This window comes from Agelaius tricolor, unplaced genomic scaffold, assembly GCF_023055355.1.
Source record: "Agelaius tricolor isolate 1412-34295 unplaced genomic scaffold, bAgeTri1.0.p SCAF_19, whole genome shotgun sequence".
In the NCBI taxonomy this organism is placed as follows: Eukaryota; Metazoa; Chordata; class Aves; order Passeriformes; family Icteridae; genus Agelaius; species Agelaius tricolor.
Window position 1 is genome coordinate 9,141,884 of NW_027269279.1, and position 13,961 is coordinate 9,155,844.

At 37.0% G+C, this 13,961-nt stretch overlaps 1 protein-coding gene across 4 annotated transcripts in view; it reads left to right on the forward strand.

Annotated features, from left to right (window-relative positions):
- Positions 1–13,961, forward strand: part of SNX29 (sorting nexin 29) — a 99,956-nt gene that overhangs the window by 33,074 nt on the left and 52,921 nt on the right. For all 4 annotated transcript variants that reach the window (XM_071444192.1, XM_071444191.1, XM_071444193.1 and 1 more), the window contains exons 14-18: positions 552–634; positions 3,518–3,624; positions 9,606–9,722; positions 10,535–10,590; positions 11,529–11,610. In XM_071444192.1, the coding sequence (XP_071300293.1) occupies positions 552–634; positions 3,518–3,624; positions 9,606–9,722; positions 10,535–10,590; positions 11,529–11,610 (445 nt within the window). The remainder of the gene's footprint in view (positions 1–551; positions 635–3,517; positions 3,625–9,605; positions 9,723–10,534; positions 10,591–11,528; positions 11,611–13,961) is intronic.

Below are 13,961 nucleotides of genomic sequence, written 5' to 3' on the forward strand. Positions count from 1 at the left end.
CTGAAGGGATTACCTCAATTTCTTGTTTTATGCTTTTCAATTAGGAATGGTTTGTGGAAACTTTTGCCTTGAATATTTTTTGCTGAAGTGCTGCCATTTTCTTACAATGATAAAGCCTGCTTCTACAGCTGAAGTTTTATTTGCTTGCAATTAGATGCAAATTAGTAAAATAATGATTTCATTTTACATTGGCCATTCTGCATTTCCTTGTGTAGCATCCCATCCTTATGTTTTAGTTGATTGTTGATTTAGATAGACTGTGTAGTTTGTTTGCCATCTGTATAGCATAGTACAGAAAATCTAAATTAAACAATTAATGGAAAAGTTTTGATTATGAGATAATCTGTTTCACTGATGTGTTTATGAGGTCCTGGAAAACTAATTTTCCTGCTACTCTGCTGTTGATGTATTATTTAATTTTTTCCTTGCATCATGGTGACGCAATTTAGGTAAAGGTTATTATAACGGAGACTCTGTTTGTTTCCATTGAAAAGGACTTTTCATCTATTTTGGGAAAAAAATATTTATTTACTGTTTTTCTTTATCAATAGAGAAAATGAGGTGCTAAAAGTGCAGCTTAAGAAGTATGTAGGAGCTGTCCAGATGCTCAGAAGAGAAGGTCAAACAGTGGAAGGTAAGAATAAAATGAAGGGGGAGAAGGAATCCATGCACAGGGTTTGTTTTTCTGTGTGCTGTCATTCAGGGAGTGATACTTTCCAATAGTGAAAATAACATATTTGATATGTTTTCCTTTTGAGAAAAATACAGATGTAGATTTTTGTACTCATTTTTACAGAGCATTTTCTGGTAGATGAGGTGGTCTTACTTTTTTCAATAAGAAATTTTCCAGAAAAAGCTGATTTAGCTTAAATAAAAATCTGTGAATTAACGTGATATTGGAATATAAAAATAAATGTAGTATCTCTAGATGATACTGTTGTTTTGGAAATGAGTATTTGCAGACTGTTTGAAATAGGCAATGTACTGAGTGCTAATGGGCAGATTTTATATCTGAAAGAGAATGAGTGAAGTTATCAGCAGTTTTACCTGTTGGTTTCTGTGGTCAGTGATAGAAGCATCCATGAGGGGCTGAATTGATGTCTTGATTCTGAATCTTTTGGTGGAACCTGGATTTCACTGGCTGCAGAAGGTGTTCAGAGAGCTGAGATGGGTTTTCAGAAATTGGCACCGTCTAATTTTTTCAAATTGTGAATATTTTGGTCATATAAGTGGCTGTATGAATGAGAATACTACTGTTCTTCAGGGTTAGCCACTGTACTTATCTGGAGTTTCAGAGCTTCATTCATCCCTAAAAGGAGATTTGTTAGTGAGAACACATGTTTTTACTTCCGACTTTGCTGGAGTGTAGTGATTCATATTAAGAATTATTCACAAAAACCATGGCTGAGGCTTCCTATAATAGCAGAAATTATCCTTCATTAGGTAGTGACAGTTTCCATGATGAGTATAATTATAGGAAAAGAAAAAAAAACTATTCCTAGGCTAGCTATATTCCACCATGTTAAAATTATTCAGATTAGTGAGTGATAAGAATAGAAACTGAGTAGGATGGTCAGATTTTATGGATGAAAAGGGGGGATGGAACAGTACCAACATTTCTAAAAATGAATGCACGTGTGCTTTATGCTGGAAAGATACTTAATCAATCCACTGTCATTTTCTATAATATTTATCACTAGTGACCAGAATAAATTTCAGCTACATACAATATTTGTAATAAATTTTTCTTACATTGTAACTTCACATGTTGAATTTTTATAAAAGTAAATTTTTTTCCTTAGCTGCCATTGAAAATTTAGGTGAAATTTTAGTAGTATTGTGGTCTCTGACTCAAAGTACGTAAGCATGTAAATAATCCCTGAGAACTAGCTGCAAAAAAGAAGTGAAACAAAATTGCACCCATGGTTTGTTTATGTAATGAGTAATTTTAATTATAAATAATCTTCTGAATGGTATGAAAACAAAAGTCTTAAATGTGTTGTAGATTTTAGAATACAGATTTTCTGTGACTCGGTTTTGAAAGAGTCAGAATAAATTGGGCTTCTGTTGTTATTTTTATCACTATAAATTATGAAGGCTCTATATGTTTTCTACAATAATCAGATCAAATGCTATTGAGTATGGCTTTTAAATAGTTTCCTAAAATAATAAATGAAACTCAGCTTGATATTTTGCCTTGTGGAGACTTAAAAAGGCCAAAAACCTCACTCAGCAAATGTGATTATAAATAAATTACCCAAAAGTGAGAACTATCAGCTTTCAAAATGAGTGATCACTGCTGTAGCCTGAGCAGTTGGATATTGGTATTTAAATATTTAATAAATGAGCATCTTCATTTCTCAGTCATCAGCAGGAGTTGGCTCTGTACCATTTTTTAAACCTGCTTAGATAGAATATTTATATAAAAATGCTGATCTTAGAAGTCTGGCTGAAGAACTTGAAGCAACATTTACAAGAAAAAGATCTTAAAATAGCTTTCAAATTCACTTAAATAATAATGATAAACTTCTAAATTCTTCCTCAAAAATCAGTTCCCAGGCTCAAAAATATTTAGCCAGATAAATTATGATCTCTTCTATCTACCTAATAGTGGTTGTATATATAGTTCAGATTTTGAAGAATGTTGAAAGCCTTTGTTCAACTCCTCTTCTATTAGGCTTTACTTTTATGTGTTAACTTGTTTTCTTAGAAATTCACGAGCAATGAGGAAAAGTGGAATTGGATCCTGTGCAACTTGGAGGAGATTTACTTAGAATAGGCCTTAAAGTGATCTTCAAATACTGAAATGATAGCTGGGAACGGGAATAGAATAATCTGTAATTTTCATTCACTACAGATAAAAGAAGTAATGGGCTGCCATGGCAGGTGAAGGAAGTTTGATTAGCTATCAGGAAAACCTTTGTGAGAAGAACACTTACATTTAAATAGGTTATGCAGGGAAGCTGATATCTCCCTTCTTGGAAGGTTTTAGGAAGAAATTAGACAATTAACTATCAGGAATGGAATAACTCCAGCTGATTCTGCTTGCTGCAAAATGGTGAAATACTGGATGCTGGAATCGTGAAGTATGGAACGTTCATTCTCAGTCCTGTTTGCTGTAATTTCTCTGATATGTAAGCAGTCTGTGCTAGTAATAGAAAATGGTGTTTTGGAAGCCCAGTAAAAAAAAAAAAAGGCTTAAAAGAGAAACATAAAGTTAGTTTTAGAAGGCTTGGGGCAGGAACTGCAGATACTACATATATTAGACAGCTCTAGTCACACAACAGCCAAATGCTTTTGGTTTACATTCTTTTAAGATCCCAGTCTAAGTATTTCTTACCAAAAAAGGTCCTTGCAGAATCTGTATTTTAGTACTTGTAATAGTGTTTGATATTATGGTCTATTCTGATGTTTTTAATAGCTTATTTTGTTTTTTATAGAGCTGTTATTTCTAAACAGGATGTCCTGGACGTTTATGGAATTTTTCTTTTTAATTTGAGGTATCTCTTTGTTATAGTTCTGCCAAACATTTGGAGCACTGATGGTGAATTTACAATTCCAGAGCAAAAGCAAGCAGAAAATAATGAGGAACTGGCCAGCTCTTATGAAAGGAAGCTGATTGAGGTAAAGTTTGTACTGCACAGATTTTACGGATTTGTAATTGTGAAACAAGGTTTGAAGCTTAAATAGGTTTTTTATTTAGTTGATATCTTTTTTCTTCAGGAATGTAAAAGACCTGATTTTTTTTCTTCAGAAATAAAAAACCTCAGATAATTAAAAGTACTTTTCCTAACAGGGGTACATTTTCATATGCTGATAATGAAATGAAGATTTTATAAAATAAGCAAGTTCATTCTGGTTTTAACTGATGATGTTGAAGTTGAAATCATCCCAGACAATAGATTTGAGGTTTTCTGTAAGTTACAGTACATAATTAAAGGCATGGCTGTGTTGGCAGTTGAGCTTTATTTAAGATCATAGTGGAATCTGTAGCTTTTTCTGTGCTTTCATGCTGGTTTCTGATTGCAAACCATGTTTCATTTTTGTATTGCTTATTGAATACTGCAGAAAGGAAATGGCTGATAGAAGCTACTACTCCTGTTGATATGACCATGTTAGAAAAAGTTCCTGAGGCAAGATTTACTTTTAAGATTAATGTAAAATTCATTAAAGGAAAAAAAAAAGATAATTAGGGTTTCATCCTAAATTTGAATACAAATTATTTTTAAGAAAAAAAAAAAGTAATGAAATTTAGTATCTAGTACCCATATCTGCTATTAAATATTAAAAGAACATTTTTATAAGAAGTAAAATAATTCTCTATGTCTTTCTCTTTCCCAAAATACCCTGAAATTGGATATCCACATTAACTGATTAACATGAAGATGACTAAAAATGCAGGTCATAGATCAAAGAGCTTCATACAGTTCTTCTAAAACATGCATACTTGGTTATTGGTTATCCTTTTCTTATAGGACCATGTGAAACTGTAGGGGGATAGAATATAAGAAAATAGAGACAGTGTAGAAAGTGGTCTCACCCCTAAGGAGCTGCAGCTGGGCCAATTATCAGAGATCAGGAGCAGGCCTGACTTTAACAGGCCACAGGTGTAAGCAATGAGAAGAAGATGCTATAAAAGAGTGGGGTGGCTGGGTGAGAAGGGAACTGGGGTCAGTGGCTGCTTTGTGAAGAAGAAAGAGTCAGTGCTCTGAGGAGATGCCCACGAGAAGCACCAAGAAGGTCTGAAATTTTGTGATAAGGAGACAACAGCATGGAACCCCTGCAGTAAGATGACAACATGAAACTAATTCTCTCCCTAGTGCTTACCTTTGCTTGAGTTCTTCTGACTCCTTTCCTCTGTTCTGTACCTGTCAAGAGAATATCTTAATTAAGAACCTCCCTGAGCTGTGGAAGTTCCACGTTTGTTCTGCGTGCTCAGGAGCTTGGTGCTGGCCCTTCTGAGTTTGTGGCAGTGGTGCCACAGCTCTGGATGTAACCACAGAAAAGCTTTTTTGCCAGTGGTACTGGGAAGAGGTGGGCTGCATCTCTTTCACTTCTTAGTCTCCAGCAGGATACTCACATAGTCCAAACAGGATATAACCCTGCTCTGAGCATGAGTGTCAGTCTCAGTAAATGCTGGTGGGACTGGGCACAAAGGACAAAGAGTGGGAATTAATGCAAACATGAATAAGAATTTCATTAAATGTGCACAGTTCCCAGTTTATTTTGAGATGAAAGCTTCAGCTTATTTTCTGCTAATTGGTTTTGAGGAAACCCAATCTATGCTTACCTTGTATAGTGAGAGTGAAAAACCAACCAAGCAAAAATCTACACAACAAAACCAAACCAGGCTGTCCTGGTTTAGGGCAAATTGTTGGAGGAGACTTCTGAAGTGGTCTTTTTGAGAAAGCAAATTCAAGCAGCCCCTCCTCCAACCAGTTTGGGAGGTAAACCTCCTTGAGAAAAGTGGAAAAAAATGTTTGTTTAACAAGCAAAGTATTCGCAAGTATAAAAAAAGGAATACTATTAGACAATAGAACCTTTTCTTCTTCCTGCTTTGCTCTCTGAACCAGTCCTAAAGGTGCAGAACTCAATATCCAGCATAAACAGAAAGGACAACTGGGGATACAAGCCCAAACCAGAGCAGCTCAATGCCAACCCTATTCCTAAGTCTTTCAGTCTGTCTTGAACCAAATAACTTGTTTGCAGAAGGAAATTCTCTTCTTTCTGAGAAGAGAAAATGGAAGTTTTGAAGCAGAAAGCAAAGTTTGAGCATTTTAATGCCTGTATCAGTGGATTTTTTGGAACCATCTCTGCCCTTTTGCATTTTACTGTTTTTCACTTGTAGAAAAATTGAGTTGCTAATAGGATGCCTGCTCTGTTTTGCAGCCCTTTGGCCTTGTTTCTTTTGAGAAAAAGTTGTATAACAACATTGATTTTTGGAAAGGAAATTTCATGGGAAGAATACACCCATGCTTCCACTAAGAGTAAAAAGAAGCAACTTCCAGTTTTCTCAAGAGTTTTTTGGGAAACACTTTATTTTGTATTTTGTGACCATTGGGGAAAAATGCCTATGCCTGACAAAAAGTCATTAATTCAGATGCAGCTTGTGCAAAAACTTCTATGAAGTATTTGCTGCAAATAATATTAAAAAAAAAACCTTGGGTTCCACTAAAACACTCTGTAAGAAAATCACTAATTTTTATTTTTATTTTGCAATTTAAAATTTATTGTTGCAATTTAAAATTTATTTTATTTTACCTTTATTGTTGCATTGATGTTAGATGTGTTTTTCTCTATCTAGAAGCATATCCTTCCAAGACAGATTGTGTTGTTAGATGCTTAGTGAAACATTCCTGGCCTGTTTTTAGTTTACTGCTTGGTCCTTTCTCTGTGCAGCATGGAGTGAGACCTCCTTGGTCCTTTCTGTGCAACATGGAGTGAGACCTCCTTGGTCCTTTGTGCAACATGGAGTGAGACCTCCTTGGTCCTTTCTCTGTGCAACATGGAGTGAGACCTCCTTGGTCCTTTCTCTGTGCAACATGGAGTGAGACCTCCTTGGTCCTTTCTCTGTGCAACATGGAGTGAGACCTCCTTGGTCCTCTGTGCAACATGGAGTGAGACCTCCTTGGTCCTTTCTCTGTGCAGCATGGAGTGAGACCTCCTTGGTCCTTTCTCTGTGCAACATGGAGTGAGACCTCCTTGGTCCTTTCTCTGTGCAACATGGAGTGAGACCTCCTTGGTCCTCTGTGCAACATGGAGTGAGACCTCCTTGGTCCTTTCTCTGTGCAGCATGGAGTGAGACCTCCTTGGTCCTTTCTCTGTGCAACATGGAGTGAGACCTCCTTGGTCCTTTCTCTGTGCAACATGGAGTGAGACCTCCTTGGTCCTTTCTGTGCAACATGGAGTGAGACCTCCTTGGTCCTCTGTGCAACATGGAGTGAGACCTCCTTGGTCCTTTCTCTGGAGACTGCTCTCAACTGTGGCCATGCTGGGCAGTGTAACTGCAGTGCTCTCAGTCTCAGGGTTTCTTTTGACAGCTCTAAAGAGTTCTCTTAGTGTGGAGCTTCAAGTGTTTACTTTAGCCTCACTTCACCTTCCTGAGAAGGGTTTGGGTTCTTTAAACTGTTTTCTCATATAGGAAGGAGCAGATCTAAATGCTCCTCTGTCCAAGGGAAACTTAGCTTATTTATACTTTATTTTTCTGCTTCAAGCATATTGTTATGAAGAAAAACAACTGTGAAGATTATTGAAGTCCCAGCAGGGAAATGTATTGCTTAAGCTTCAATGTGGATTGAGTAAAGGAAGATGTGACACTATGAAAATGTAACTGAAAGGATATAATTATAAGGAGAACTCTTTGTTGTTTTAGCAGACTTTGATGCAGGAAAAATTAAAGGAACTTAAATTAATGTTGTTATTCATTGCTCCTTTTGATTTGCTGTGATGGTAATGCATTTTTCTTTGACAAGGGAATGTATTGAAGTCGGTTAATTGCTAGAAAGTGACACCTGCCAGTTGTCCTTTTGATAATATAGAACAAGTGATTTGGTGTTTTATTTGCTGTTAAATTTCCTTTTTATTATTTAACTTTGCTAGGTATACTTACAAATTTTTGCATTACTTGTAGTGTTTTGAGAGAGTTGTTGAATTTACATGTTAATTGAGTCTGCAAGTAGAAAGTTATTTCAAGGGCATCCAAATCAGAGAGAGACAAAATAGTCACATATCAGTTCTGCATTTTGTTCTTCTAATAGACAGGCCCTGAAAAACCAAACATGTTTTCAAATATGCAAACTACTGAGATCCATTTGTAAATTTTTATGTTGCTTTTGGTAACCAGCAGTATTGCAGCTTTTCCCTGTGAATTTGCAACTAGTTATTGCTGTATCTCTGTACTTGAAATGCAAGGAAGTTCTGCCTTACAGCCCAGGCTCTGTGGAATTAACAGTGACCTGTTAATATTAACCTGGTAATCTTAAATGTTACACCACCCACTTTAAATTGGAATTAGTTAAGCTAGTATGGAAAATGATTTATCTAGAATTAATAGTATTATATTATTGTTTTCTCTAGTATATTGTTGATGTAGTTTAGCTCTTTTTTGCATGTATATTTCAGTGATGAATTAGTGGGTTTGAAGGAATCCCTCTAATATAAAAAGAAATTGGAAAAGAATGCTTGAAGTTCACCTTGTGAAAATTATTTTTTATTTTTTACTTATAATCAGTGATGTCAGAGTCTGGCTTGTCAAATTGAGGCTTTTTTTGTTTGCCTTGATTTTGTGAGGGGTGCAGGTTTGTGTGGAACAAAGCATGAAATTAAAAACAGGCACTAAATTAAACTACTTTATTTTGGGGAACTTCTCTGGGGAAGAGGGAGAATGCAGAGTAATTCAAGAAAAGGAAATAGTGAAATTCAGATAGTAATGAACTGCTTCCAGGAGGGAAACTATGAACTCTTGAGAGATTTGGCAGTAGTTCAAGTCTGTGTGCTATTGTTGAGGTGCCTGGATTGAAATTCATGTTGTTCAGCTGTGCTCTCATGCTGTCACCCTGCTGTTCTCCAGCTCTGGGTGGGGGATGAGGAGGAGGAGGCATTCCAAGAGGTGCTGGGCCAGGGGCAGGTTTAAGCACGGGCCCGGAGCAGGTTTAAGCACGGGCCCGGAGCAGGTTTAAGCACGGGCCCGGAGCAGGTTTAACCGTGGGCCAGGAGCAGGTTTAACCATGGAGCAGGTTTAACCGTGGGCCAGGAGCAGGTTTAACCGTGGGCCAGGAGCAGGTTTAACCGTGGAGCAGGAGCAGGTTTAACCGTGGAGCAGGAGCAGGTTTAACCGTGGAGCAGGAGCAGGTTTAACCGTGGAGCAGGAGCAGGTTTAACCGTGCTGCTGGGCAGCCCAGGGGAGGGGCCCAGCAGTGCCCACATCTGACTGCTGGGACTTCCATCCCCCTCCCTGCCCCAGCCCCTGGCACTCTCACTGCATCCTGCATCACTTGCTGCTCTCTTGACTTCAAATGCAGAGCACAGCCCCAGCCACGCTCAGTGTCCAAAGAGGCCACTCTGTTTCCCTGTGAGAACAACCTGTGCCACAGCCTGACTCTGGTATTTAGACTCCTCTGACCTCTCCCAGATTTGCCTGGAGTGATTGACTTCTAGGTCCATTCTTATTAAAACTCCAACTAAGGGTGAAGAATACATCACTTATGAATTATTGACAAAGTTTAATGCAGTTTGGGCATTTTGCAGTACTGCCTGTTCAAAATATTGTGATTAGTTAGTACCTGTTGAGTGCTGCATTCATCAAAGAATTAAACTGAGAACAGAAGTCAATGGGTGTTTTATTAGAATCAGTTGTCATATGATTTGGAGTGATAAGAACAAAATTTGACATGAAATTGTATTTTGTCCTATTCAATTCAATATCAAAACTGCATTTCAAGGTATGAATCAAAATTATAGCAATGTCTGTTCTTAATGATCACTTCAGACTACCACATTAGCAGTACTTGGAGTGTAAAAAGAAATTGATATACATGTAAGAAATTACATGGTGGGATTTTTTTTTGCCCAGTTTAGATCAGTTATCCCCTGGCTTTGCTTTTCAGGTGGCTGAAATGCATGGGGAGCTGATTGAATTCAATGAGAGGCTGCACCGTGCTCTGATGGCCAAGGAAGCTCTGGTGTTCCAGATGAGACAAGAACTCATTGATCTGAGAGGGCCAGTGAGTATTTGTTTATTGCACTGCAGAATATCCCTCTGGAATAGCTCAAACATGCTCCTCATGATGAAATATCCATTAGCTTGTTAGAAATAACAGATCTGTAAAGAATTGGCTTTGAACAATTCCTTTCCTCTTAACTATTCCCGATTATGCTTTTTACATTTTCCATTTTCCTTTTAAAGGAAAGAAGATACCCTTTCATGTTTATTCTAGTTGTAAAGTTAGGTAAAAAGCTATTTCTGTTTTGCTCTAAATGCTCTTGCAATCTGGTTCTCTAACAACTGCTACTTCCTTTGATTCTGCAGGTATTAGTCCATCATTGCATCATTATGAACTTTTGTACTTATGTCATGTTTTGTAGGAGCACAGCTGAAATCGAATGCTCTTGTGTCCTTCCCTTGGTAGAATATTGGTTGTAAAAGGAAGTGATCAGTAGGTTTTATGTGCTTCATATTTTCCCATAAATGGCTTATGGCCACAAAGTACTTTGTTTTAGCATCCTTTGCACATAAAGCCCTAATAATGGTACTCTTGCCTGCATTTTCTCTATCTTTCAAAATTACATGCTTTTACAAACCCCAATTTGTTTCTTTACAAAACTGTAGCAAATTGTAACATAAAGGACTCACAAGGGTGACATGTTCACAATCTTCTTGCAGGATTTTGTTTTTCTTTTATTGCTTGTCAGGAATAGTTTTTATTGGCATTTATAGAATTGAATGTTGAATTGTAATTTCCTTATAATATTATGCTTTCTTAATTGAAAACATAATAGCCACTGTTTGGAAATTATTTCTGTTTTGTAAATAAAGGTCCCTGGAGATTTAAGTCAAACATCTGAAGATCAGAGTTTATCAGATTTTGAAATGTAAGTTTCATAATTCACAAATTTTTCTCTTCACACCATCTCTGGGAAAGGAGAATAAGCAGAGATTCAATAATTTGCTTTTCCTTTATTATTTCCAATAACTGCATTCTTAGCTATGGTGTTCCATTGTTAAAAAGCATGGAGAGCTGCACAGTGCATGCCCCAGTGTAGTTAATAATGCTGAACTCAAGGAGTTTAGATTTAATAAGATTCCCTTGGAGTGCTTTTTAAATGCCCTAGGTCTTGGTATTCTGCCAAAGCACCAAGAAGTTTCTGGTTTTAGTCCGTTGGGTTTGAAGGGTGTTGGTTGCTGTTCATCATATGATGGACTTCCTCATTTACAGAATAGCTCCTAATTGATGCTTCAAAAAACCCCAAAACCCCCACTAGGAGCCACCCCAGATCATTTGAGAGTGTTGTGATTTGGAATTTTGCCTTTAGTAGTCAAACTAATGAATCTTGCTTTTGTGGATGAGGGGTTGAAAATGTAGCTGATGTGTTTGAATAATAGAAATTTAGAGATGGATGACAAAGAGTGGATGGAAATGGCTTCTGCAGAATTGTGCACTGCTCTTCTGTTATTTAATGAACTTTACCTGAGATTTGTGGCTGAAAATGTTGAATTTGTTGAAGTGAATAATTTTTGCTTCATGTGTATAATCAAATGTTGTCAAATGCATGCTGTGAAAAAAACCCCAAACCCCAGAAAACCTGCAGAAAGAATTGTTTCAGTTGGGTTAATTTTAGGGAATGTTTTTAGATTCAGAACATAAAAAAAAAGTTCAGGCAGAACTCCAATTTTTCTGTTTCTTCATTTGAAATTTTAAGTTGCTTTATTGATTACTTTGATCATTATTTAAATCATTGCATGTAGTTGCTTTGCAATTCTTATACATAAATATGATTCCCTGTTTGAAGTTTTTCTCTCTCCTCCTCAGATCAAATCGTGCTCTCATTAATGTTTGGATTCCCTCAGTCTTCCTGCGTGGCAAAGCTGCCAATGCATTCCATGTTTACCAGGTGAGTGAGCCAGCTGAGCAGGGATTTTGGGTAGAAGTTTCTGACTAAAGTAGCACATTTTAATAATTTAAAGCTCTGTGTATAATTTCATTAGAGATCAGCTAATGAGCAGCAGCAGTAACTTCATATATATTCATCCATAGGATTGTGTTGATTATTCAAATAGCATATTTTGAGGCTTGACTTGTAGTAGTTTAATACTTTAAAAGCATGCTAATAAGATGACTCTGTTGGTCAGGGAGTGTAACAATTCAATATTAATCAGTAAAGGCTTCTTCAGTATGCATGTATGTGTTTTACTTCAGTTTTGGACATAACAATGACCAGAAACATTGCTTGACAGACAGATGTGGTTTACTGTAGCAGCTCACTTGAAAACATCTTGAATAATGAAACAATTCTACACTGTGTGTTATTGAACATGTTCACATTGTGTTCTGCCTCAGGCAGGTCAGAATTTAGGGGTTTGTGCTCCAGCCTGACTTGTAGCTGAAACATTGAAATTTTATACTGTTCCTTGATTGTTGGATTCTTGGTTTCAGAGCAGTGACCCCTCCATGGATAGAATGGCAGGACACTCTCTAATTCAGACACTCTCTAATGTGCTGTCCTAGGCTATTTACATTTCTTTATTTGTGGATTGTTAGCAGCTGCAAAATTTCTCCACTTTAGTTTCAGCCACATGTACTTAGTTCTGAACAAGATTGCTGAAGCTTGTTAACATTCCTCTCACTCACTCTGAATGATGTTTTTTTTTGTAGAATTTTGAATCATTTATGAAGTGTTGGCAGGTAGTTGAAAAATACAGGAAAACACCCACCCTTTGGCCAGTAAAAGACAATGAAAAATAAGACTTGAGGTAATGGAAAGAAAAGCCACCAGGATGGGGAACAGTTAGTAATTTGTTCAAAAGCACTGAATAATCAATCAAATAGAGATGCACAGGTGTGTGAAAACCCAACTTGTTGACAGGTGTAATATTTTTGTCTTTCTGGCTTTCACATATTTCTCCACTCTGCTGTCACTGGCTACAGATTCTCAAACCCAGGCACAAGTCTGCCAACACAGAAATTCTTGAAAGCATCGAGATCTCACCCCACCTGTTACTTTAATGATGTTGCAGCCCCATGTCCACCAGAAGAGCTCTGGTTTCTACTGCTTCCTTCCTAAGTTGCTCTGTGTTGTTTTTCATCCTGCTTGAGCAGGTGGGGTAGACCAGATGGTCCACTGTGGTCCCTTCCAACCTTACCCATTCTGTGAAGAATTTAATGATTTTTGAATTTTACTTGTAACTCTGTATCAAATTAGGTTACTAAAGAGTTCAGTATTTGTCATGAAGTTTGACTGGACATGACTGTACAAGTGGGTGAATACAAGAAGAGGGTGGATACAATTCCAGAGCATCTCAAGTAGTTTGGAAAAGTATCAAATTATCAGTTCCACAGTGTCTGTTATCTGCTTTCATGGACTTCAAAAAGCTTCTGAAGATTATAAGAACTAGGAGAAGTAAATATGGGTTGCTGTGCCTCTTCAAAATCAATGCCAGTTTTGCACTTGTGCTTCTTAAATCAGAAAAAGAAATTAATGACCTGTTAATTTGTATATCAAGAAGGTTTGACCCAGACAGGATAAAAATAGATTCCTGCAGGAGTTTTCTTATTGTGCTTGCTTTTTAAATTTAATTTTATGTTTTTAAATTTAATGTGGATTTGTAGTGCTGTTCTGAAGGGCATTTCAAAGCATTTCTTTTTGTGTCATGTTAACATCTGTTTTGGATGTTCAAAATCAGTGCATTTTTCATCCTTAAAAAATCTCAGATGTTGCTCTTCAGTAAATATAGCAGGAAAAGTTTCCAGCACCAGCATACTTGTCACATAGTTTCAACCATCAAATAGTTTCTTTAATTTCTGCTGAGGATTAAGGATTCTGGACAAGCTCAGAAATAAAACTGTGGACTCTGAAAGCAAGCAGCATTTTATAATTAATCCTATTAGATGTGGAAATTTCAATCAGACCTCTGTATTTGTAGAGTTACACTGCACTCTTGCAGTAGTGTTTAACTGGCAGAATTAACTGGTTATGAATCTTGAGGATTTCAAAACAAGCTCTGGAAACATGGCCAAATTTTATGCTCAATTTGAATGGCTGAGTTCAAGGGGACAGTTGTGAGCAGCAGATAATTCAGTGCCCCAGTTTAGCACTATCTGTTACTGTCTTAAAAATTAACAGAGCTGGGGATCTGTATCATTCAACTGTGGATGTTAGAACAATTAGAGGGTGTATAAATTTTAGGGGAAAAGCTATTTAAAATTGGATGTGCACTTCAGTGCAGTTATTGAGTTCAATTAAAA